The sequence below is a fragment of the Haliotis asinina genome, chromosome 5 (assembly GCF_037392515.1).
Source record: "Haliotis asinina isolate JCU_RB_2024 chromosome 5, JCU_Hal_asi_v2, whole genome shotgun sequence".
NCBI classification, from domain to species: domain Eukaryota; kingdom Metazoa; phylum Mollusca; class Gastropoda; order Lepetellida; family Haliotidae; genus Haliotis; species Haliotis asinina.
The window spans coordinates 63,905,258-63,931,346 of NC_090284.1; the positions used below are offsets into that span (position 1 = coordinate 63,905,258).

The 26,089-nt window shown below is 38.4% G+C and overlaps 1 protein-coding gene across 1 annotated transcript in view; it reads left to right on the forward strand.

Moving 5' to 3' along the window:
• LOC137285036 (protein bicaudal C homolog 1-B-like) overlaps nucleotides 1-17,533 on the forward strand; it is a 106,120-nt gene extending 88,587 nt beyond the window's left edge. The window contains exons 11-21 of the mRNA XM_067817219.1: nucleotides 738-906; nucleotides 6,595-6,744; nucleotides 9,487-9,630; nucleotides 10,121-10,216; nucleotides 10,755-10,914; nucleotides 11,793-11,956; nucleotides 14,418-14,578; nucleotides 15,006-15,120; nucleotides 15,331-15,476; nucleotides 16,414-16,513; nucleotides 17,016-17,533. Of these exons, the coding sequence (XP_067673320.1) occupies nucleotides 738-906; nucleotides 6,595-6,744; nucleotides 9,487-9,630; nucleotides 10,121-10,216; nucleotides 10,755-10,914; nucleotides 11,793-11,956; nucleotides 14,418-14,578; nucleotides 15,006-15,120; nucleotides 15,331-15,476; nucleotides 16,414-16,513; nucleotides 17,016-17,182 (1,572 nt within the window). The 3' untranslated portion in view covers nucleotides 17,183-17,533. The remainder of the gene's footprint in view (nucleotides 1-737; nucleotides 907-6,594; nucleotides 6,745-9,486; nucleotides 9,631-10,120; nucleotides 10,217-10,754; nucleotides 10,915-11,792; nucleotides 11,957-14,417; nucleotides 14,579-15,005; nucleotides 15,121-15,330; nucleotides 15,477-16,413; nucleotides 16,514-17,015) is intronic.
• Nucleotides 17,534-26,089: the final 8,556 nt, after the last annotated feature.

Here is a 26,089-nt window from a genome sequence, read left to right on the forward strand (position 1 = left end):
GATTAAGTGCAAATCAATCAATCCAGGACCCCAGGACCCCAGGACCCCAGGACCCCAGCTGATTTTCCCTTGAAATCACTTTCACCTGTTGCCATCCCTGTAACTTTCTGTTTGAAGTATGCAGTGGGGTAGAATGGTTAAAGCATTCACTTGTCATGTGTCATGCCTAGTGGCTAAAGCATTCACTTGTCATGTGTCATGCAAAGTGGGTAAAGCATTCACTTGTTATGTGTCGTACATAGTGGTTAAAGCATTCACTTGTCATGTGTCATGCCTAGTGGTTAAAGCATTCACTTGTCATGTGTCATGCAAAGTGGTTAAAGCATTCACTTGTCATGCTGAAGACCTAGGATCATTCCACACACTGGCACAATGTGTGAAAATGATATTTGTAATGAACCTTTCTAATATGATATCTTGATGTCATTGAATGGCATAACTTTACTATGGGGATACAACGGGATAAATCTTTGTTATGCAGTGGCGTTCAGAACAAGCTCTTCTTCAAAATATGCAAAATGTTCTCATGATTAGGGTATTAATTATTGTTGTTTTGTTTATTCTCCATTTCCTTATCACACAGAACTATGGTGCAAATATGGCCAAAAGCATTGCTATGTAACTGTGAATGTGTGTGAATTCTGTGCGAGAGGGAGTATAAGAGAGAGTGGGTATGTGTCTTTATATGTGTCTTGTCACTGACATTGTTTACACCAATGTAATCATTTATATTTCAGTCTGTGATTGTCAAAAGTATTGAGCGCAATGCGTCCAACATGTACCTGGCGCGGCAGCTGCTCCTGGGTATAGACAAGGACTCCGAGAAGAACCTCACTGCCTTCTCCAACACAGGCAATGGGGACATGTCATCTCTAGCACACACTGGCCTTGGTCTCACTGCCCTTGGTGAGTAGACTACACTATCTTCACATGCAACTTTAGCTCAATTGGTCTGAAGCACTGTGTTGTATTGTTTACTGTGGATAGTTGTCTCCCTTACTACTGCCTGGATTTGTTGAGCTTGGGTCCAAATCCCAGGAATAATGCTCTTTCATCATGCAACACTGAACCTCCAAATAACTTCATGGCTTCCTCATTCAAATTCAGATTTAACTGACACACTATGTTATAACTTAAATACTATTAAAGGCGGTATAAACCAAAATACCATTTGCATGGGTCTAAATATATTTGGTACAAAATATCTTTGAACTTCATAAACAGCTTCATCTGTGCTGAGTATATTTTCTTGTCTCCACACAATAAACACCATGTTTAACTTACACTATTGAAAATTGCAGGCTACTCCGAATATCACAAACTCAAAATTCCAACGCAGACATGAACACTGAATTTCATTGTAATAATGATGTCTGGAATTGTGTCCTGTACTGCAAAATAAATCAAAGAATGCTAATCACAATTCTGGCCAGCCATTCTGCTGTATGTTTTTTTGAAAACAGCCGAGAAGGCTTATGTGGAGTCTCTATCACTACCATGCTTATTAAGGTAAGACTTGGGATGGAGTATTAATCCTGACATGTCTGTCTGAATCCTGCCATTTGTCAACATGGCCGCCATGACAGCCATCATGAAAACATCATTTTGACTCATTCTTCAGCCAAGTTTATATGCTTGTAATATGTGGGTATAGTGTAACTAGGGCACATTCTCGGACCCAGCTGGCAGTGAAAGAATGAGGATGTGAAAATTATAATAACCATAACTTGAGGAAGTGAGGGCGGTGTGTTACAGAGAAAATTACACCCATCTATGTCTTCCAGATGTGAATTTGATCATCATTTAGGGACTAGCCATTTATTATGAGGATAAGGGTCTTGGTTTAAAATGTGTCATGTATTTAAGAGGGCGCATGTAATTTTGTTACAGAATGGGGTTGAGGTTTGGGAGATTTGAACAAAATGTAAAGACGTAAAACCACCCCCAGTGCCATTTACTCTTATAAAATGTTCCTGATAATGCCAACATAATACAGGTCAGCCACTGTGACTTTTATAGGCCACATTTTCTTTTTGTTCACAAAGATTGGTAGGATATACACAGCTCCCACAAACACGCTGTCAATCAGCCTTATAAGATGTGGGCATGTCATGCATGTTAGATCCCAACTTGCTGATATGCTTGGATCACTGAGCTAATATTTAATGTTGGCATTAGCAGCCCCAGTGTTGATATTATCTTGTTCAAATAGATGTAATGGCTGTGATTTATTGCAACAAATGATTAAATTATATGTCATGTTTGGTTTTTATTGCATCACATCATGCTGTTATCATGGCATAGAGTTATGTGTGCAATATATCAAGTCAAACAGACAGAGAAATTCCCCTTTGAACTCAACTGAACATGGCAGCTGAAAATGGCAAATATTGTGTGAGTGAGTGAGTTGGGATTGATACTGCTTTGATAAGTTTTTCAGTTACACCAGGGTAAGGGAGGAGAGCTGTGACAACCATTTTTGACCTTCAGTGTTGTTACGCTATGGGAGATGTAATTTTTCCTTCATGTTCTTCTGTATTTTTAAGCAAGCCATGAAAAAATATTTGTTTATGGATATTTTAACACAGGCAATCTTGAATCCTAAAATTTAAGGTGACCTAGATAATTCTGACTTGTTTATTACTGCAACATTAATGGGAAGGTCTATAAACCAGGATATACTGAGGAATGTGTCCATGTAATGTGATAAGCTGACATAGCCATGGCTTCATGAGGTTGTTCCAGTGCAGGAGTTATCCATATTGAAGAAGAAGAGTTGCTGCTCAGAGGGTGTTTGTATCACCCGAAATATAACTATGGGAGGATCATGAAAAACACACCGATTTAGAGAGGTTCAAACGTGCATTTACTAACGAATTATAAAATGCTTTTGAAAGAGGTCTCGTGAAATATTTTCATTGTGACATTGGGAGGGTCATCGAAAACTATTAACAAGCATTAGGGGAACATTATTTACCTCAGAACACTGGTGCATCAAACACATCTGAGAAACTGTAATAAATTACAGGTCTTTCACATTTTAACAACAAATTGACAAAATCTATGAACAAAGGACGGAATTAAACTGGTAAATTTTTCTGCTGGATGTTGAAATTCTTGAATTTAATGAGAGTGAAACGGCTAAGCAAGTGAATGGTCCATTGTCTGTCTATATATCTGAAACAGCTGATGTCAGGGTTGTTCATTCTTGATACATATTATCCCCGGCATCGTGACTGACTCCCATGCGGGGAAAGCACCCTGCAGCACAGTGCTGGAATACCACATTGTCTTTTTTTTTTGTCCTCACATGTGCGTGTCTGCTGATCTGGTGGCAGTTGAATAGTTTACACATGTGTGCATTACAAAGAGTAATATGCACTGAGCCACTCACGTATCAACACAGACATCACCACCCACGCCCCAGGGCGTTACATGCATGGAGGGGGGATTATAACTGGCAGGTATCCCGGGATGTAATGAGGAGATAGTGAGTTGATACTGTTCAATACTCATTGTGCATGTCCACACTAAAAAATGGATGCATGTGCACGTTTGCATGTAAAACTACATACATGCATGTGTACACATGTACATACCTACAAGCATACACATATTTCCACAACTACGTCCACTAATACACCTACAGCCATTGTCACACACATATATCTACACAAACACATGTACATACCTACAAGCATACACATAGTTTCACAACTACGTCCACTAATACACCTACAATCATTGTCACACGCATATATCTACACAAACACATGTACATACCTACAAGCATACAAATATACATTCACACAAACACGTGGCCCTGGTGTGAAAAATTGTACACATACTTTTAAATGCAAGATTAGAATGCAGTAGGCCTTACTTTATTAGGACAAGCATAGTAGCTGTATGTTACTGATTGAAACATGGACAGGATCTGAAACTTGGAACATTTTACATGCTTCTGTATTAGTGCTGAAAGAGTGACGACTACACAATACACTTCTAGTTACACATGTGGGAATGTGTCTGCCTTGTTCGCTGTTTCTGTCTTTATATTTTGTTTTGTTCTATTCTTCTGGCATGGCATTGCGGTTTTTAGTCTGGGAAATGTTGGAGAAACTGCTTATTTACAGTGAATGTTCTCCCTCTGTAATCATGTAGGAGACACCCTTTCTCATGTGAGCGCCATTGGCAAGTTGGAGTCCGTACTAATCCATGGGGGAAACTAAGGGAAATAACACAGAACTGAGACACTGGAGATGGAGACAAGAAGGGTGGCGAGTTGGGTAGAATTATTTCTGTCATGACATTTGGAGGTTCAAGGTGTAAATGTTAAGGAAGCAATTCTCATGAGCATGTAGACTGCTCACATGAAAGGCGGCTGCCAGTTGTCCTCTTTGTACAGCTGAAACTTTCGGGATGAGTTGCTTGGAATGCTGTAGATATTTGTTGCTCCTGCATCGCTAAGATAGGGAAACTGTCGGCAATGAAGTTGCTTTGATCATCTAATGACGTCAAATATACTTTAATTATCTAATGACGTAATATACTTGCTCAGTCTGAAAGAAATGTCTTTCTGCTTCTGACTCTTTGATCAGCTAACTATTATGTATGACATTAACGTTTATGTCTATGAGTGAGTGTGTGGGTATGTGCATTGGTGCATGCATGCATGCATGCACATATTGGTACACGTTGATGTGTGTGCATGTGTGTGTGTGTCTATGTGTTTGTGTGTTTGTGAATCAGTGGTATACATGGGTTTGGGGAACTTTGTCATGCAGAAAACAGTACAATTTAGAAGGATGTTCATCTGTAAATACATGAAACTTTTGAACGTAGCATTGAATTTTTAATATTTTGACAAATACTCAATGACACACCCACTGATTACATAACCTTTTAGTACAAGTTTAATATCAAAAGAAAATAAATAAACCCAGAAAGAAGGACACAGTTTTTAAATTTTACAGAAACAAATGTTGATTTAACATCCAAGTATCTCAGTAAGTAGATCCAAGTGTTCAACTTTAATGGGCTAAATTTGCCAGATTTGATAAGGTTACCCAGTTGTGAGATGTTGAAATTGGCAATGTTCCACATTGTGAAGTGCCTGTGTTTGAACATACGCCATCATTGCATCATGCATTCACAGATGAACATAAAATCAGCTTCTTGATAACATGTGGCAGAGAAATTACAAATTACACTCTGCCAAGTGTCACGTAAATCTTTGCTCAGTGTCAGATAATGTGAGGCTTAAGTGCATTTTTAGGACCACAAATAACCAACACAGAGTTCATACAATTTATTCAGATATTTGATTAAAAAAAATGTCCTCGGTAAAAAAGTCCTGTATTTGCTTATGGTAAAAAAGTCTCATTTTCATTTTCTAACAGAATATGTATTGTACGGTAATGTAGGGTAAATGAAGATGTTTGAAATGCAGTCATTTAAACCCAAACCATAACTGGTGATCAGTAAACACACTGAGACACTTACAAATGCTTTTACTATAGATTAAAGGTCAATTTAGACATTTAGCTGTATTCAGGGATTATATTGGCATGTTTTGGGGAAGTGTGTCCAGGTGATTTAGGTTGTTTTTTTCCTGGTGGTCCTATAATACTGGGGCACTGTTCTACAAGGTAATGTTAGGTCATGACAGTCGTAAATCTGTGTAAATGTATAGTAGATAAAACCTACAATCATCGTAAGTCTATATAAATATGAGAGTTGAGATCATCTTAGGTCTACAACCACTGAATCCATGTCCATGTATGAGAATTAAGAGCATCATAGGGCCATGCCTGTTGTAAATCTATGTAAAAGTATATTAGATAAGACCATTTTAGACCTATGATCTTATATTAGTTTAGTTCATCTTAGGCCTACAATGGTCATGAGTCTATATGAATGCCAGTTATGGATGTTACGATCATCTTAGGGCTAAGACCATTGTAAGCATATGTCACAGTATGGGAGTTTCAAGATATATGTAAATATTAAAGTCAGGGATAGGTTAGGCAGAGGTCGATGTCAAGGCCAATCATCCATACCATAGGGATACCATGCACCTGATAATATTTATTCCCCAATCATGGGATACTTTGGATCTACACCACACCAATGCTATGTGGTGCTAAAGTGTGATGACAAGCAGCTTTCTGTAATCATTGCCAAGACCAGTGAAATAAGTGGGTACTTGTTTCACAGTTCTCAAAACAAACATTGGCTCATGCATGTAGTGTGTCTCATGGGCAGAACAACCATTTTGGCTCCATGATCTATCTGAGATCATCATTGTTATCTACAAGCAGTCATTTGTTATGGGGGCGATGGGGTAGCCTAGTGATTAAAGCATTCGCCTGTCACGCTGAACACCCTGGTTTGATTCCTCAGATGGGTACAATGTGTGAAGCCCTTTATCTGGTGTCCCCGGCCATGATATTGCTGGAATATAGCTAAAAAGCGGCGTAAAACTAAACTCACACTCTCACACTCACTCATTTGTTATGTTAGTTTATGAAATTTATGACCCTAACTGTAGGAATTTGGTTGGACCATGATCGGTGATATTCTGTATTTCAGGTTTCCTGAGTCATAATATGTTGAATGTGAATACAACAACCACCGCCAACTCTCTGCTGATGTTAAATGGTCACCATAGTCCGTCCCTAGGCAGCCCAGTAAACTGCCACTCTCCGTCCAGCCCAAGTCACTGGGTGTCGCCACCTCCAGGTAATGTCACCAGTCACGTCTACCGACCTACTCACTCTCTCTCACTACAACCAGGACCTGTAAACATCCCGGTTAGAATTGATCTTCTGCAACCCATGCATGCTGTAAGAGATGACTGACGGGATGGGGTTGTCAAGCTTGTCATATCATAGTTGCGTAGATCGAAGCTTGTGATGTTGATCACTGGACTGTCTGGTCCAGACTTGATTGTATACAGACCACCACCATGCAGCTGGAATATTGCTGAGTGAAACTAAGCTCACTCACTCACTCACCCACCCACCCACTCACTCACCCACCCATCCATTGTCAGTCATGCCACCCATCACATTACTGGGTGTTGTTGTTGTGACTGCCTCCCTGACTCAATCACTGGATCTTTACACCCCACACATGCTTCTCAACAACATCATGATACATGAATAGAACACTGGATCCCACACATGCTCAACACAAAGTGTCTCTAGCACTGTTTGTACAGGAAGTTGGATGATTGACAAAAATGTACATTTTTTTCTGAAAGGTACATTGCAGGTAATAATATGTTCACAAATATTCACATGGAGGAAAACCTAATAAAAATCATCAGATAGGTCGATCCAGGTATTAGGTATAAGAGTTATCAGGAAATCACATGATTGTTAACACACCAAGGCTGTAAGACGCAAGCAGCAAAACCTGGTCTTTTGAACAATCCCTGGGGACGACTGAAGCCTTTTGAAGAAGACTCAGTTCTGAAAGATCACAATATGCTGAATTGCATGTATACATTCTACAAATGTGTTTGAGAACCTTGCATGTGTAGTTCTTCTTTTTTAAGAAATCTGTTGTTGATGGGTGTGGAAATCGAATCCCTGAAAGGGCTTCGCAGCAGTAGAATTCTCCAGATAGCACCAAGAGGGGAATTCTAGATAGCACGCAAGGTCGGATTATCTCTTTTAGCCAGACACTGGAAATTGCAGAAGAAAGCCCTAACTGATAAGTGCTTGACCTGCAACACTTAATAGACTAGTAAATGTGTAACAGTGCAGGCTGGTGTGGTTCCACAGGGTGGGGACTTGTGGGGCCACTTACTGTCTGCAGAGATAGGAGGAAGGAGAATAGGTTAGGGACCGTTCATAAATTAGGGCTGGTGTAGGGTGTGGAGGTGTGGGGTGGGGAAGAGGGGGTTGGGGTGGAGGGGTGATGATGGTTTTTTGAGGGAGAAGATGTACTATGGAAATGACTCCACACCTCTCTAACATTTACGTCCTTAAACCATAAGTTATGAACTGTGACTTAACTGATTCTGCATTTCCTAGCAGGGCAGGTGCATGTTACTACACATCCCATCAGCTGTTTGTAGTTTTTGTAGCTGAAATATAACTGCATCACATATAGACTGGTGTTGTGCCTAAAGATGGTAGGCTTTACAGAACCAAATGAGTCCAGATATAAAATCCAACATCTTATTACATATCAAACATCCCTCAACAGCTCTGTCTAGTTCTTGCAGCTTGTTTGGTCAGGTTTGGTCTTGTTAGAGCAGGGACCAAATCCTTTCCCTGAGGCTTATGAACTTTGGCAAAGTGTAGAGATTCTGTTGGCTACTGGGTCTTGTTATCTTCATAGTGCACCAGGTAACTGAAGTTTTAAATGTAGATCTCCTTGATATTGCACAGAAACACAGTTGTACATAATTAACTTGGAGATAATTGACTAACTCTGTCAGAAAGTGCCTCTCCTGTCAGGAAAGAAAAGAAGGAAAAGAAAAGATGTCAGAATTGTCAGCCATACTTAATCAGGGCATTTCCTGAAATGCAGTTTTTTGTAGGTTTACACTTGTTGATTTTGTAAAAGTCTGGAAACTGTTATCATTCTAATCTGTTATGGTCATAGTACTCCTTTGAAAGATTGTACGGATTACTGTCAACTAATTAACACCATGCAAAAACATGGTGACTGAGTGACTATTTTCTGTTTGTTATAGCTGTTATCCAACCCATGCAGATGGTGACATCTGATTAATCTGAACACACAACCTCTTACATTAACTTTGTGTTCACTGTTTGCGTGTTTGTTACCTGGAATATACAACCTCTAACACTTATAACACATGTTATATTTGGGTATGCACTTTCTTGGTAAAGTACAGATTTAAGTACCTTTGTTGGGCCTATCTCCCATGAGTCCCATCTCACCCATTCATTATTCCCTATTGTGTAAGATGCGGTGGCTGAGTGGGTTAGATGACTGGGAACCCATGAAGGTCCCTGGGGTAGAGTAGGCCTTCAGCAACCCATGCTTGCTGTAAAAGGCGATTACGATTGTTGTAAGAGGCGATTGAGTGGTCAGACTCACTGACTTAGTTGACACATGTCATCAGTTCCCAATTGCGCAGATCGCTGCTCATGTTGTTGATCACTGGATCGTCTGGTCTTGACTCGTTTATTTACAGACAGCCATATCTGGAATATTACTGTGTGTGGCATAGAACTTAACTTACTCACTCACTAACTAGATGACTGGGGCCTGACTGAGAGAGTGTAGGTTCGAAATCTGGATGAGTCTCAACCCAACAGAAGTACCAGAATCTGTACTTATGTGAAAAAGTACAATCCCAAATATGATGTGTATTTCACTTGACTTTCTAAATGGCATTGTGTATTTATACCTCTTACACTTAATGAACACTGTGTGTTTATAAAATAAACAATCCCTTGCAGTTAAGGAATGCTGCTAATGTTTTGTGTTTGTTACCAGGAATATACAACCCCCTGCTGATGGTGAATCCTGTGTCAAGCTCCGTCCACAGTCAGCTAGACGCCCTGTCTCCATGTAATGGGTTTCAGAAAGATTTTACTCACCCAAGTGCCTTCATCCGGGTCTCAACACCTCTAGATCAAGGTACATCACACTTCTGCATAGAAGGACCTTTTCACTATCTAACAAAGAAGTCTCACTTGTTTCTTTCACCAATGTTTGATTATTTACCAACTTGATATAAGTATTATTGCATTACTGTAGTAGAATTTGCATGAATTTTGTTGTTTTGAGAGGCAAGAAAAATTGGAATGGGCGATCAGGCTAAAGAAGCTTGGGTGTGGACACGATAGAAAGTTCTTTATAATATCAGCCTCTGGTGTGATTAGTTGCTGACTTGATATAACTGGAATTTTGCTCACTCATATGAAACAACAATGAATTTCCACTTTGTTTTGTATGACAAAAATTCTGCAAAAACCTTACAGAGTTGGGGTATGATGTTTTGATTTTAATCAGAGTTTCACTGAGCATTTTGTTTATTAGTTTTCGAGTTAGATTGCAAGTCATCAGTCTGCTTTTGAGCCAAATAGACTATATTGGCATGTTCTTATGATGGTTGTTCTGTGTTCAGGTCCAAGTTGTAAGACCAGTGAGACAGGCAGCCCCCCTCACAGTCCCCCCAACAGCCCAGTCACAGTGTCCCTGGGTCACACACCCCACCACTCAGGTGTGTAAGATTGTGGCAGGTGAAACAAATAAAACTGACAGTTTAAGAAATAGTCTGTGTGATAAAATGTTAGGTGCTGCAATCATGAAGAGTATGATTCTGTAAATAGAATGCCTGGAAATTGAAAATTTAAGTCAAGTTTGTGTATTAGCTGACTTCATGATACTGTAGATCCTGGGTTCAAATCCCTCTTGGTTATGTTTGTCAGATTCATACATTGTTGATGACATTGTGCCATGTAGCTGAAAAATAGTAACTGAGTGTGCTCTAACTGTGTTGCACACTGGGCTGACACTGTGTCACGGTGTAATGATACATTTGTTGCACACCACAGTGATATGAAATATTGCACTAAGCAAGGACACACAATGTTGCACAATGCAATGACACAGTATTGCACAAAGCATTTATACACTATCTTTCACATTGCAGTGATACAAATTGTTGCACAATACACAATGTTACACACTACATGAATACACTATGTTTCACAATACAGTGATACACAGTGTTGCACATTGGCCTTGCCTTGTTTCAGTGGACTTCTCCAGCCTACAGACAGCGGGCGCTATTGGGGACATGATGACCCGAGACCCTCTCACTAGTAATGGTCACACCCTGGATCTCCTGGGTCTCAGCAAGACCACCCCACTGTGTTCAGCACAGGCCCTGTATATGGAGGCCAACAGACATCTACAGTAAGTTAAGGAGAAATGTGTGATTTGTGAACTTACTGACAAAACATAATTTTGAAAATAAATAGCAATGAAATATAATTTACAAAAGATGATAACCAGATTTAGGTAAGAGTATGTGCTAAAACTCTTAAAGTCTTGTTTGTTTCAAGGTTTGATTTTGTTGAGCTGGCCTTGTGGCTGAATCATTTGCTTGTCACTTCGTAAGACCTGGGCCTCCTTTCACACAACACTAAGGTGATCATAAGTCACTAAGGTGATCGTAAGTCACTAAGGTGTAACATTAAAAAATGGGAGTTTAGGTTAACCTAAGTAAATGTTCATGAAAGGAGCTGTGATCCACTCCCTACAGGCACTGACTGATCCCTATGGTATTCAGTGCAGAGAAGGTCTCCAGTATCCAACAGAAGCTATCAGTACCAATGTGTGACCTTCCTAAGGTGTGTCCTTCTACCCTGATGTTATGGATCATTGCTGGGGACTGTCAACCACTAGTTTATCTGGTCCAGGCATAAGTATTTAGTGGTGACAGTAATGTAGTTCTTTTAAGCATTTGTGGTGAAGCCAGCTCTGTTTCCACCATGGGTATTTTGTGTGTCTGTTTCGGGATATTGCTGGAAAGTAGTTACAAATGTTTTTTCTGGCTTCAGGGTTTTGTAGTTGAAAAATTGCTGTCTTGTGTGTAATAAATGAGAACAGAAGTTTTACCAGTAAGTTTGAGATGCCTTCATAATGTGATATGGATTAGATGTTGTCGTCACACTGGTAGTATCTGCTGCATAGTATGATATGGATTAGAAGCTGTTGTCACACAAGTACTTTCTGCTGCAGGATGTGATATGGATTAGAAGCTGTTGTCACACAAACACTCTCTGCTTCAGAAATGGTAATCTAGACAATACATCCGAGTCTTCAGGAGGGGAGTCTGACAGCTCCGACAAGAGGGCTCCAGGAAGCGAACGCAAGAATTCCACATCCTCTCTCTTCAGCAATCCACTTCAGTATGGGTTCGACTATGAGCAAAAGAAATTACTTGCCATGAAAGGTATGTGTACACATGACCAGACCATCTTCACTGTAAGTATATCAGAAGGCCAAATTGTCCCAAGCACTTCTTGATCTACTAATATGCTGTAAGCTACTTAACTAATTAGGTTTCTTGTGAAGGTATTTTAAATCACTTGTCATTCTTGCTTGTTATTGTCATTTAGTCATTAAACAGGAAGCAGTAGCATAAAGTAGATGCAGTGCTCATTTCTAGTGACCTTGTTCTGGGCCCATCTATGATAATAAACCACAAGGACTAAATACATGTATGTAAAAAATGGTCATTGTTTAGCCTTGAACTGCCAAACACATCTCATTCATCGGACTAATATTTAGTCTCTAATGGAAACACTCTAGAAATTTCTGTTGTCCAAAAAAGAGAAGAAACAAAACAATAGAATAATGGTTCAGATGTGGAATGGTATAACCAGTGCAACATACAATTCATATCTCTTGGCCTTTGGTTTCAATACTGCAATATTCCAGCTATAAGGTGGCTCCCAGCTGGAGGACTGTAGCAAAATTGAGAATAGTGATATGGGTTAGGTCAAAATGCATTAGCAAGTTGACAACATGGGTTTTGAATAACAGTCAAGTTATTCTTTATACCCCAAAGTTGTCATGGCACGGTGTTATACAGAACTTGCTGGAAACAATGTTTTGACCTCTTTATACCCCATAGTTGTCATGGCACTGTGTTATACAGAACTTGCTGGAAACAATGTTTTGACCTCTTTATACCCCAAAGTTGTCATGGCACTGTGTTATACAGAACTTGCTGGAAACAATGTTTTGACCTCTTTATACCCCAAAGTTGTTATGGCACTGTGTTATACAGAACTTGCTGGAAACAATGTTTTGACCTCTTTATCCCCAAAGTTGTCATGGCACTGTGTTATGTAGAACTTGCTGGAAACAATGTTTTGACCTCTTTATCCCCAAAGTTGTCATGGCACTGTGTTATGTAGAACTTGCTGGAAACAATGTTTTGACCTCTTTATCCCCAAAGTTGTCATGGCACTGTGTTATGCAGAACTTGCTGGAAACCATGTTTTGACCTCTTTATCCCCAAAGTTGTTATGGCACTGTGTTCTGCAGAACTTGCTGGAAGCCATGATTTGACCTCTGCTAGTAATGTCCACATTATGGGAACATTGCAGGACATGCTTCATTTCAGTGTAATTTAATCAAACTGTGACTGCTGAGTATTGTCAGTCTTTTCCTCCTGTATTGACATTCACATCTGTTACATCATGTCCGCAATGCTAGTTAATTACAGTACATTATATTCATGAGTTGTCAGGCTATAATCAGGCCTTCAATATGACTATTATAAGGTAGGGATATTGGTATCTGTATGAATGACATTTTATCAGTATGTCAATGAATGTTTTATTCATAATTTCAAAATTTACACATAAACCTTAATTATTCTTGTCCAGTATAATTAGGAGCCTTGACCTGTTCAAGAACATTTAGTTTACCCAATATTTATGTGTGCAAACACATGGATCACTTAAAACAAGTTAGAGGTTGTTGGACTTCAAAAATTGAAATGAGTGTTGGAAACAAAATTGCAAGTTGGAGTTAATTCAACATAGAAGAGGAACATAACACCACTTGAGGTAAATGAGTCAGTGTGCTGAAATTCATCAGTGTTTTGGATCAACACTTCATGTACAGCATGTAATTGCCTTATCTAACTGAGGATTTTGATAATTTGTCAGTGTCAGTGTTTACAAAATGTGATAGCATCAATATGAATGATGTTAGAACTGTCTTAGCAAACAGGAAGTACAATAACAGTAATGAGAGTGCTGGAAGTGTTTCAACAGCAAGTGCAGGAATGGTTAATTGTGTAACAGTGTCTGTAGACACTATCAGTGGATGTCAGGAGGGGGCTTCGACAGCCTCAGTGCATCATAGTGTTATTATGGTGAAACAAATATATGTTTCCCCCTGGTTACAATTTTCCCTCACATATTTCACTTTTTACAAGGGGTGACTTAATGATTCAGAGTCAGTGCATTGGTTAATGGCATTGTGAGGGTGTGGATCATTGCTCATGGTATCAATCATTGCATTAACAGGTTAAAACTTGTTAAAGAGCAGCCACTGTATAGGTATAATGTTACAGCCTGTGACATCAAACAGCAGTCCCTCCCTCCCTATGCTCACTCACTCACTCACTCACTCACTAACTCACTCACTCCCTCCCTATGCTTACTCACTCACTCACTCACTCACTCACTCACTTCTTCACTCACTCACTCACTCACTCAGTTCCCAGTTGTGCAGATCGATGCTCATGGTGTTGATCACTGGATTGTCTGGTACAGGATGCTTATTTACAGACTGCATGTGGAAGATTGGTGAGTGTGGCATAAGACTACAGACCCTCCCAATTCATCCCACCCACTCACTCACCCACTCACACCCTCGCTCCCTTGTACTTGCAGCCATGCAGAAAAAGCCTGAAGGGGAGTCCCGGATCCCGACAGACTTCTGGGCAGGGATGGGGTTCTCCAAGTCCATGCCAGAGTCGGCCATCAGGGAGAGGATCAGCCAGCTGGGCATGGGGCCCAGGTATCTTGGGCCGGCCATGTCCACCACATATGAGGTGAGGGAGTTAAATGCAACAGCATAGCTTTCTTGCAGTGACGGCACAAGGAGTTAGATACAATGGCATGGCTTGTCTAGCAGTGACTGCAGAGAGAGTTGTTGGAACTCTGTATGTGAGATATGTGTGCCATTGGTTACACTGGACTTCAGTTGTTGTTGCTGTGGAGATTTGTTCATCTCACACATACCAGTGTAAAATTGTTATCATATTTTGGAAATGGAAAATAATTTTGCTATTTTTGTGAGTCACACCTTTCAGTTTCACATTTATCTTAATAGGTACACTACTCAGAGAAGTCAAGGATCATGTTCGTCATGTCATGACAGCTCTTCTTTTGAGAAGTATATATTATCATGGTATTGATAACTGTATCATAGTTTTAATGGATGTATTGAGTGTAAGCATGTTGTAACCAACGTTGCAGAGCCCAGAGTCAGAGCTGGAAGCGGGTATTGACCGAGACCCATGGAAGAACCCATGTAGCACCAATGCACCCATCAACAAGGCACCTGGAGAATACCCAAGTCCTCGGAAGAAATGTGAGCAGCAGCACTGCCCAGCTAAAGACCTCACCACACACACTGATAAACTTTACTGTTCGTCCTGTAAAACTCACCCGTTAAACCTGATTTTTTTTTAATGAATATTTTGTATAACAATTTCGTGATGTAGTTTGTGATTTGGTCAAGGATGATGTAGTTTTGTATACATTTAAGCTCTCTGTTTATGTGTCTTGTACCATTTTGCAGATGAGTTCGGTTTGAGCAGCAGTAATCATGTAGACAGTGCGTCTGCTTTGCCGCCCTCAAACTTGTGGTCTCCGAAGACTGACTTGGCTGAGCTCTTCAGTAAGATGGGGCTCGGCAAGTACACCGATCTCTTTCAGCAGCAGGAGGTCAGTGGCCATTGCTTTTTGTCTTTGTGTATGTCCTCACAAGAAAAAGTTATTTTTCATTTGCACAGTGCAGTTGATCAAGGGAAACAGTTGAAAACACCAAAATCAAATGTCATTTAGAGAAGTAATTAATCTTGAGTAGGAAATAGATAAGGCCAGATGACCCGTCTTGTTCTAGGTTTGTCATCTACATACCCACACTTTCCCCAACATCTTTGCATACTTTACCCCAACATCTGTGACAAGCCACTACACAGAAAAACATTTCAAAGGGGCATTGAATCAAACTCACTCACCTGTTGCAGTGAATCCATATAAATAGGTATTTTTAGGAATCTTTATATGACTACATGTCCCAGATATTTGTACACATACAAATTTCTAACATGGCCCAGGCCTCAGTGTGTGTAGACCATCACACAATATGTGTATCACATAACCTTAAGATGGCTGAATCCCTATGATCATTAGTACTGTGACAACCAAATAGTCGGGTTCCTGGACATGATTCATTGCATGTAGAGTCACCAACATGGATGGCTGTTCCCAATATTTATCACTGGACTGATGGGAGTTTGCTGAGTAATGTATTAAACAACAAACAAACAACCATATGTAAAAAGTTGGGATTGTAATGCAGTTCACATGACTTGGTTCAATTACCATGGCTACACATAACTTTGGTGACCTTTCTTTCAATAATTATGCATATGTATGTAAATAATATTTCCTATTTCCTCGTAATATATTTTTGTAAGAAGACAGTGGGATGTACAGGTTTAACTGAACTTATTCAGCGATAAGTCATGAAATCCAAACTACTGAATTCTTAAGATGTTATCATGAGATAGTGAGATTCTCATCTGACAGTATTCATGAAGACACTTTGTTTTGGCTGAACCCAATGGTTTCTCAGTTGATCATGTTTGTTTTCTAGATTGACCTGTCAACGTTCCTGACTTTGACTGACCATGACCTTCGAGAGCTGGGAATCTCCACATTTGGGGCCAGACGGAAGATGCTCATAGCTATTGCTGGTACCATTCCTCTTGTCACTTACTTAATGTTGTGATATACACACATTAGACAACTAGGGGATTCTGAAATAGGTACCTAGTACCTTGTGTTTTAAGAGACAACTAAGCCTTTTACTGAGTGGTCAGGCCATCATCTTTCTGATGCACAGATATTAACTGACGGTAAAAGTTCAGGGTGCCGATCCACAAAGCATCCATAGAGTGACCACTTGTTGCAGCTATATATATATATGTTATCATTGGCTTACAAATACTGTAGCACAACAAACTTTTTGTGGAGAGGGACCCAGAATGATAAATTTTGTTTGGACTAACAAGTCTGTGCATAATTTAATCAAAATTGCTTAGCAGAACTGACATCCTGTTTATATGCAACATGTTGATTTGGGTAAACAACAGGATTTGTAGCAGGACTGGGAGCATTCTAGGAGGGAGAATCTTAGCACAGTAAATTTTGATATACAACACAATGAGGTTGGCAGTTCACGCTTACTTTTTTCAGATCTGACAAAACGGCGGACATTGCGGAATATTAATCCAGGTGGCGCTACCTCTGCCTCCAGCACCAGCAACAATCCCACCACCAACAACAACCCGTTTCAAGAAAACGGAGCATCGCTGATGGGTCCCCGGCGTCCAGACATTGCTAGTCTTAGCGGGCGCTGGTAGCTCGGTGTACCTGTACACATCTCAGACAAGCAACAAGGAAAATAGTATTGGGAAGACAACATATCAAGATAAATATATTTCATGTGTATGTGACATTGACAAAATCATGATTTTGACAGGATATGTGAAGTTAATCACTAAACAGGATTTGAGGAATTTAGCTGTCTGTATTTACTTTAAGAATGTGGTAGAAGGGATATTTGAATGTACATTTTTATATATTTCATACTACAAAGTTTTCTTGACAACATCCTCTCATTTGTATATTCCTTGTTGTTTGTCAATTGTTCTGCTGATGCATAATCGACTTTCACAGAAACTGTGGTGAATTTGGTCGAATTTCGACAAAAATCTTGGAGCTACACTTGCATGGACCTTACGTGAAGCATCTAGTCTGTTCAGTTGCCATGGTAACAGCATTGTTATCATGGTACTTGTGGTGATATGTACAAATATTTAGAACTTTTACAGTAAACAAATTGTTAGCCCTGTTTATATGATGATTTTGTTAGAGAGACTTAGAGAGGTATGTATAAAGTGTTGCTACACTGGTTCAGTAGTCAGAGAAAACTCGTTTAAATTTGTTGATGTTTGTTTTTATTGCAATATGTTTAAGAATGTTACCTGTTACAAATCTTCAGAATAGATCGATTTGCAATGGCATGTAGGTAAATCATAATTTAATCAGGCAGTAAAATGATAATTTAAATCAGTTCTCGGGAATGAGTACTAAAAGTGTGCCAGCTGAATTTTGTCACATATTTTACATGAAAAATGTAAAGTGTAAGGGTAGTGACAGAAGAACCCTGAGAACAGGAACATATAATTGTATTTCTTAACGAAAGATTTGTTATCACTGAAAATGTTTCCTTGAACTATTTTTCTCACATCATATGAGGTCACTTTAGTCAGACTAAGCCATGCATACATTTTAATAATTCTTGTGAAGAATTGTTTTCTCAAGATGGTTTTCTGACATTGTATGGGAGGAAGACTGTGTTGTTGTTACTTCGTGTCATGTATAGAATTTGTTAGAGACCTGCTGCTCTTTGCTAAATCAGAATTCTAAATAGGGCTTTCATTATCTTAATCTGTCCATTTTGTAAACAAATTTGATAGATGTATACCATATATATGTTTGTATTTTTCACCTGAAGTGATACACCTATCCGTCCAATTTTTTGTGATGTTTATACTTTTTTTCATCAGCTGATGTTAACTAAGCATTTATGCTTTTTTTCTAGAAAAGCTACAGGATGAACCAAATATTTATTCTTGAAACAGTATTTAGTCATGTTTAGTTTTTAGTAGCTAAAATTGAACAAGTCTCCTTTCTCATATTATGTTGACTATTTTCTTAATGTTCATCATTGAAGCGCATAATTAATTATGCTTTGAGTTGTGTTCATGATTACAGTACAGATTAATCTTGATAATTTGGAAATGTTTGCATTATTTCATAATGATTTCAAAACAAACTGAAAGTTTTATCATGTAATATATGGATTTTTTACATATCCATTAGATATAATCCTTGTTATAAGAATATGTGAAATTTTTGTAAGGTGGAGTTTAAAGGCAAAGGATCAGTAAAATAAGATACTTTTACAAATATTTAACAATGTATTTGTCACAATTCAGACCTAGATTTGTTCATCATGTCAAGATTTTTACCGTTTCTTTTACTAATATTTTCAGAATTTATCTGTGTTTTCTTATTTGTTTATGTTTGCAGGTATTTTCTTCAGTAGTCCAATGTTGAGTGTAGGGTAATGGAGCTTTGACCTGTACTGTATGTTTCCACAAGTCTGTACTGCTGAACAATGTACTATGCAAACACAGTTCGAAGACATATATATAAATTTACAGGAAACATTTGTCTACAGGTTATGCATATCAAAGAAATTCTAAACCCATGACATTTTTGTTTCAGATTTTCAGCTGTTCATATTTATTGCAAAATATTCATGGTCTTTGATTTTTATCATGTGTGATTCAATCAGTATTGCAAGGGTATTTAAATGGCTCTGAATATGTGAAATAATTTAATAGGTGCAAATCCATCAGTTGCTGCTGTGACGTGTATTGTAACCAGTAATACCATTAAATATTGTGTCGGGTCAAATCTGAGCATAATATTTTATTTACCCCATATTTTTTCTGTATTTTGTTTTTGTTACTTAAAAATCATATCTCCATATGATGCAAATGTCAGAAGAATTTGTGAAAAAGATTTTGTTTTTGTTAACACCTTGTCCAAAGGTTGGGTTTGGTCTTATATTGTAAAATGATCAAACGAATCCCCTGATTTGAGAACAGTCTATTTGATACATTTAACACCCTGAATAAAGGAAGCACAGATATTTCCATTGCAAAACAAAATGAGTAAAACATCTGTTGTTGGCATGTATGTTTCGAGTGTGACAAATCATTATCTTGGTTCAGCTTTAAACATAAATGCATGAAATCCCCACACTTAACACTTTGGTGTGATAGGGTAGGAATTCTTTGGAAAAATATTTAGTTTGTCATACTGAGATTATGATATAAAGTCACACCCTGATTGGTGAAGTAATGCATTGGAACAGATCATATTAATTCGCACCGCCCCTAATTCCTCTATTCTTCTGATATTGTTTATACATGATGCAGTAAGAAATTCTGAACCATAGACAAACACCATGACACTACTGTTCTGCCGACATATGGCAGGAACACTCATTCTGATTCTGGACCCTGTTTCACAAAATTCTTGTAAGCCTAAGATCTTGTAATTTTTCTCGTTGCATTTGTTTGTCGTATGTTACAGTATACTAGGTACAAATGCAACGAGAAAAGTTATGAGATCTTAGGCCTACAAGTGTTTTCTGAAATGGGCCCCAGGTTTTTCACATATTCTCTACTGGTATCAAACAATACGTTACAAATAGAAACATGTTCCAAAGATGCCACGATGGGCAGAAGAATTAATGACCTGTGCAATAGACATATGGTGAAATGTATCCCGATGATTATTGAGGTGAGTAGACCTGTTGTTTCTCCAATACCTATGTTGTTGTTGTAGTATCAGATCATGTTAAGGTCCACATGTAGTGTCCACGGCTTGTCAGCAGGGAGGATGGTGACGAGGAGGAGGAGTGATCATTGTCACACAGACGGGGCATTTCATGGTCATCATCACATATCAGTGTGTTAGGGAGGTTCTTTTGCTTGTGTAGGACAGGATTCAAGCAATGTTGGGACACAAAGAATGAGTTTTCTATTGGTGGGGATCAAACCTCAGTCTTGGATGTAGTGAGTTAACACTTTGCCCATAAGACTTCCTCTTGTTAAAGTTGATCTATCTTTCCTCAGTTAAAATGATGTGAGAATGATTCACACGTTCTGGTAAAAGAAAAATATATGTCCTGTAGAGTATATGTGAAAGTTGTAGTTGTCATATACCGCACATTGTTTTACTGTGGTAGAAAAGGGAGCGAGCTAAGGTTTACACCACCTTAAGCAGTATTCCAGCGGTATCATGTTGAGGGACACCAGATAGAACAGTAAAGGTGATGAGGGCATGCCCACTTCTGAATGTGTCACTCATTGAATGTCTCACTGTGAAATATAGCCAACTTTACCATCCCAAACTGGCTTTCACAGGAGATATGGCCTGATTGAAATAAAGTGGTATCTCCCAAGATAGGATTATCAGACCATTGTGACATCATTTCTTAAAATGACATCACGATAAAATGATGTCACAAACTTCTGACACTTAAGCTGTAGCTGTGCTGTATATATACTATACATTTATATATACAGATGTCACTTGAATATATACATATTTTAACAGTTACTTATGATCTCCATGAATCCAGCCTTTTTGTGTGTCTTTGATGAAGTCAATGTTTGCTGCTATAACTGAATGACCTCCCCCTGCTGGACATTGGTCAGACTGACAGATTGGCTATGTGATATATGTCCATCTCCTCTGTACACAGGCTGTGTAGGGGTGGGCTCTCTGCTCATTGGTCAGTGTGCTGGGCTTGCGGATACTCTAGTGTAACGTCCCGGTGGCCACTCACCTAAGTTGTATATAGCTGTCTTTATATTAACATTTATTTTGTGAGTGTAACATTGTTGTCTTCACTTTTTTGACATACATGAGTAATTCTCATGCAAAGAGTCACATTTTCCTTTTTCAGTTATCTGTGAAATCTGTTCTGACTAAATTTATGTTTAGTGTTTCAAATTAATTTTCAAAATAAACACCATGCTTTGGCTGTATTAGTTATTAAATGGGTCATTTGTGTAAAAAACAAAAATATAAGAATTTTATGATTACAGTTTTTGAAAGGCATTACGAAGTTGAAAAAACATGAATAATATGACATGTTTTATGGATAACAGCTTCTATTTTTTGCTTCATATGACACTTCCGAGCTAATTTTTGCTCCTTCATTAAATGAGGTATGAAGGGAAGTAGCAAAATTAGCTCTGAAATATTGTATAAAGAATAAAAAGAAGTTGGTATCCATAAAATGAGTTATGTATTCAGTATTATGATTAATTCTTAAATTTTATCAGCATCTGATGTGAGGAAGTCAGTAGTGTGCATGATTCTAATTGTATATTTTTAGTTAGCAGATAAGAGTTTACATGTTCACTTAAGGCAATGCTGATGAAGCATTTCAGTTTTGACCAATGAGCATTGAGCCTGAAGCAGCCAATGAAAGTTGACCTTTTATCCATTTTATATGCATGCTACTAAATAATTTTGTATAAGATGCAAAGCCATGAGAACTGATTGTGAAATAATTGTTACCATGTTTTGTTTGGATATTTAGCTTCTATGTGAAGTTGCATGTAAAACAACTAAAACAATATGTATTTCAATTTGTTTTCTATCACATACTAAGAGTATATCATGAATGTCTTTATTGATTGTATTATATGTGGGAATTTTCGTCCACTTTTTGTTGAGGCTCTGGTTTGACATTAGCGTCTTATGCTGCATATGAAGGCTGAAAACTAAGTTGTCCAAGGCCGGGTTATATTTATGTATATGAGAAATACGCACCTTGGTGTATTTTTAAAGCAAGTTTTCACATTGTTTTCACAGTGTCATGTGAATTTAAAACTCTTCTGATGTCTTTGAAATTCAAATTTGTAAATGAGAGATATTTTTCGAATTTTTTTCAGACAGTTCATGTCCTTGAAGTGTGTTAGGTGTTTATATGCTTTGAAATGTAGAGAATATTGGGCATTTGTTTGTATCCCATGTTTGTACAATACAAATCTCTGGAAGTGAGTAATACCATGGATAAGTGGGGGTTCCCACGTTTGTTGATGAGTCTCGAAAGACTTGCTGGCACAAGATGCTATGGCATTTACCAAAATACAATCTTTGTTAAATTACCAAGCAGACACCCACTTCAGGTACAAATATCAAAATATGAGACACACTGGTTAGAACAATTGGGGACACCCTGACGTTTTTGCCTTGAAAGGCTGCGAGAGTGCTAGAACATCTCACTTCCCATATCCAGCACAGTCCATGCTGATCACAGGAAACTCCCATATGATTGATGCGCTCTAGTGCTGTAGACTGCAGAAGGAAAGTTACGTGGTACAACAAGCATGGTATGGTTTGTCAACTGTTATTGTCACATTTTGTCATGAACGATGTATGCTGGACATGTTGCTGGTCCTGGTATTAATCACTGATGTTATAACACTCAGAATAGCACAACGCATGGTCATGAATGGTTAAATATCCTCATGGACCATATGTCCTTAACTAATTTTGAGCAGTATATAATCTGCCTCTGAGGTGTATTTTCTGCGTGGTTTGGTTTGTTAAAGTACATTTCTTGTTTCTCCTGACTTTTAAATTGGCCTTGCCTCTGATATTTTTTTATTTTTATTTGTTTTTTTTAATTCTAACTTTGTTTCATCCCAGATGCCAAATAAGTAAAAATACCTTATTAAATGGGTCAGGTTGCGGGAAGCTTGGACTTTTTGCCAGTGTACCTCCTGACTACAGGGTAGAAGTGTCATGTTCAGTGACAATGTGTCATACCCCAACAGCATGGATCACTGGATAGTCCAACCCCAATCACTGGATTGTCTGGTCCAGATTCAATTAATCACAATCTGCAGTCGGAATATTAGAATGTTGCTGTGAATTAAACAAAGCAAATTATTTTTCTAACAGCAGGGTGTGTGGTCAAAACGTTTCATAGATGTGTAGCCATATAAAAATTCAAATATGAAACATAAAACTTAGGTTTGAAAAAAGTCATGAGAAACAAGAAGAGTGTTTTTCCAGAAGTATTTAATGTTGGGGAGTCAATCCATGCTAGACTCTACAGCAAGGGTTAGTGAAATGCAAGTAGGCTGTGTGTTTGATTGGTTGGTTTATTGTTCTGACTTTCGAAGATTTCTGGAGACTAGGACTACCCAGGCTTCTAGGAAGTGGTTGTGTCAATAATACTTGCGGTGTCACTGTTGCAAGGAGGCATGACAGTCTGCAGCACTTCAGTCCATACTTCTAAGTGTGAATTTATGCCTTGCCGTCCAAGGAGCTGCTCGCCCCATTGTAGGAATACATGTGCTGTATTTACCATGGCTATCTACTCAAATGCAAGTATATCAAAAATGGCAGTCTGTGAAATAATTTTGGTCACCTACAATTGGCATGTAATATTCTTATAAATATTTGTTATGAATGTCCTTTCTGAGTGTGCATTTAACATGTAAGCACCAGACTGTTTTGATAACTGGTGGTTTCAGGAAATGGTTGGCACTTGCATGCTGAATATGGTGGAAGTTATTTAAAATTTGGAGAAAAATAAATGTGTTCCTTTGAACCTTAAAGGACATGATCTTGTGGACTTCTTGCTCAAATGTGTAACTGTCATGGTAGCTGAGCTGTAACACAATTTACACCAAATAAAATGTAAAATATCCACAGTGTATGTTATGTCTTGGGCATGATCACCATGATCCGGAGTTGGAACTGGAACATCACAGTAGATATTATAGCGCTACAGTAGCAATGTACATGAATGAGTTGGTGGTCATGTGTGGCTGCCTGACTAAGGTAGTCTTTAGCCTGTTTTAACAATGGATATCTTGCTCAGACCCACAGCCAGACAGAACTAAGGTAATAAGTATCAACTTTATCAATTTAGGTAACAGAACCCCCAACCAATTGCATTAAAGGCAGGCACTCTATCCGCTAGACCAGTGTCCTTGTGATGGAAAGAACATCTCTAATAAACTGTGTCATTTCCAGAAAAGAAATTCTTTAGTGGGCAGATGAACAAGAAGCCATTGTTGACATCAATAACTATGGTCACGATCAGATTATTTTTGCATTTGAGCACATTTTCAATAAAACGCCTGCAGACATCTTTTTTTCTAAAGCACCAACAATGCCAATATGTTGTGTAAAAACGGCAGCTTTATTTTACAACATGACTGTACATTATAATACAACAATAACGTATCATACAGCTATACAAGTATGGAATAACTTAAGCATGCCTCATGCAGCAACATCCTCTGTTCTTAACAGCAGAAAATGTCTGTTTTAAACCTAACATAGACAATCATAGGCTGTACACTCCATCTTAAATGAATTTCATGGAGAAATTATCAGATTGGTAGAAAGTCAATAAACTGCTCACTCTTCAAATCTAAAGATGTGAAATGAAGATGGCATGCTTGGTTAACTGAAACATTGTATACTTCCAGATACAATTATGACAATGATGCATATAATTTTGTCACACTGATATCCCAACTTAGTTAAAGAGCAGACAGTGAGCTCTGCACACACGAGTCCAGAACCCAAATCCACAAACTTATCTTAGCATTAAGAGTAACAATGATCATGGAGGTATAATTGCTTTATATAATGGTGCCTAAGTGAATCTTAGCATAAGTGACTGAACTAGGTCCCATTCCATCAAACAATTTTCCAGCTATGATTGTTATAAGTCTATGTTAAAGTACAGGAGATCAATCACATTAGTGCTAAGATCATTTAGTGGAGTTGATACTTAAACCATTTATGTATATACTTTCTGGATACTAAACACTTTAGATGAAGCATTCTCAATCCTGACTGAATGGAACAAAATGTTTCTTGATTAATATGAACATGAATAAAGCATTTCTCACAGTTCCAAGTAATATATGAAATCCATTCAAAATACGACAACCGAAGACAAATACAGTTTGGTGCCCATTCCCGCGAGCACCATCTCAGCCAAATGTATTAAACCATATGGGAATGCAGATTAACGTGCAGTGCAGTAACTTGAATAAAAACCTCAGGAGCATGTTCCTTTCTAATGTATGTTTTCAGTATATCAAAATAGCTGCCAAACAAATCCACGCTGGACAAGGAATAGTCTAAGTAGACAGTCTGTCCTTAACTCCCAGCTGAACTCCCTGCACTACAGCTTTGCAGCAAAATGGTAGATGTGCCTATATTTACCTGTCCTTGACGGGTAAATTAAGATCTTTCTCCAAACGTTTATATAGGGAAAGCCTGTCATGAAGTTTGTCAGTCATGTTACTGTATTTACAAATGAAATTATCTTACCAATTCTTATGAAATTACACTTCAAAAGAACGCCAAGAATACACATCCTGAGTTAATATCAACTGGAACATTCCAATCCATCATATCAATACATTTATTTAGATGCAAACCACAATTTAAGTACTGGTGTATCGATGTAAAGAAAATTTCCATTGTTCAAATGCAATGAAAAACAGAAGGATGGACTGTCTTTCCCGACATTATGGAGTCCTATGTTGCTCTCAGAAACCCATAATTCCTTGAAGTGTGAAACAAAAACGTCAAAGTACTGTAAAGAGCCCATCACAGTGAGTAATGGCTAAGGT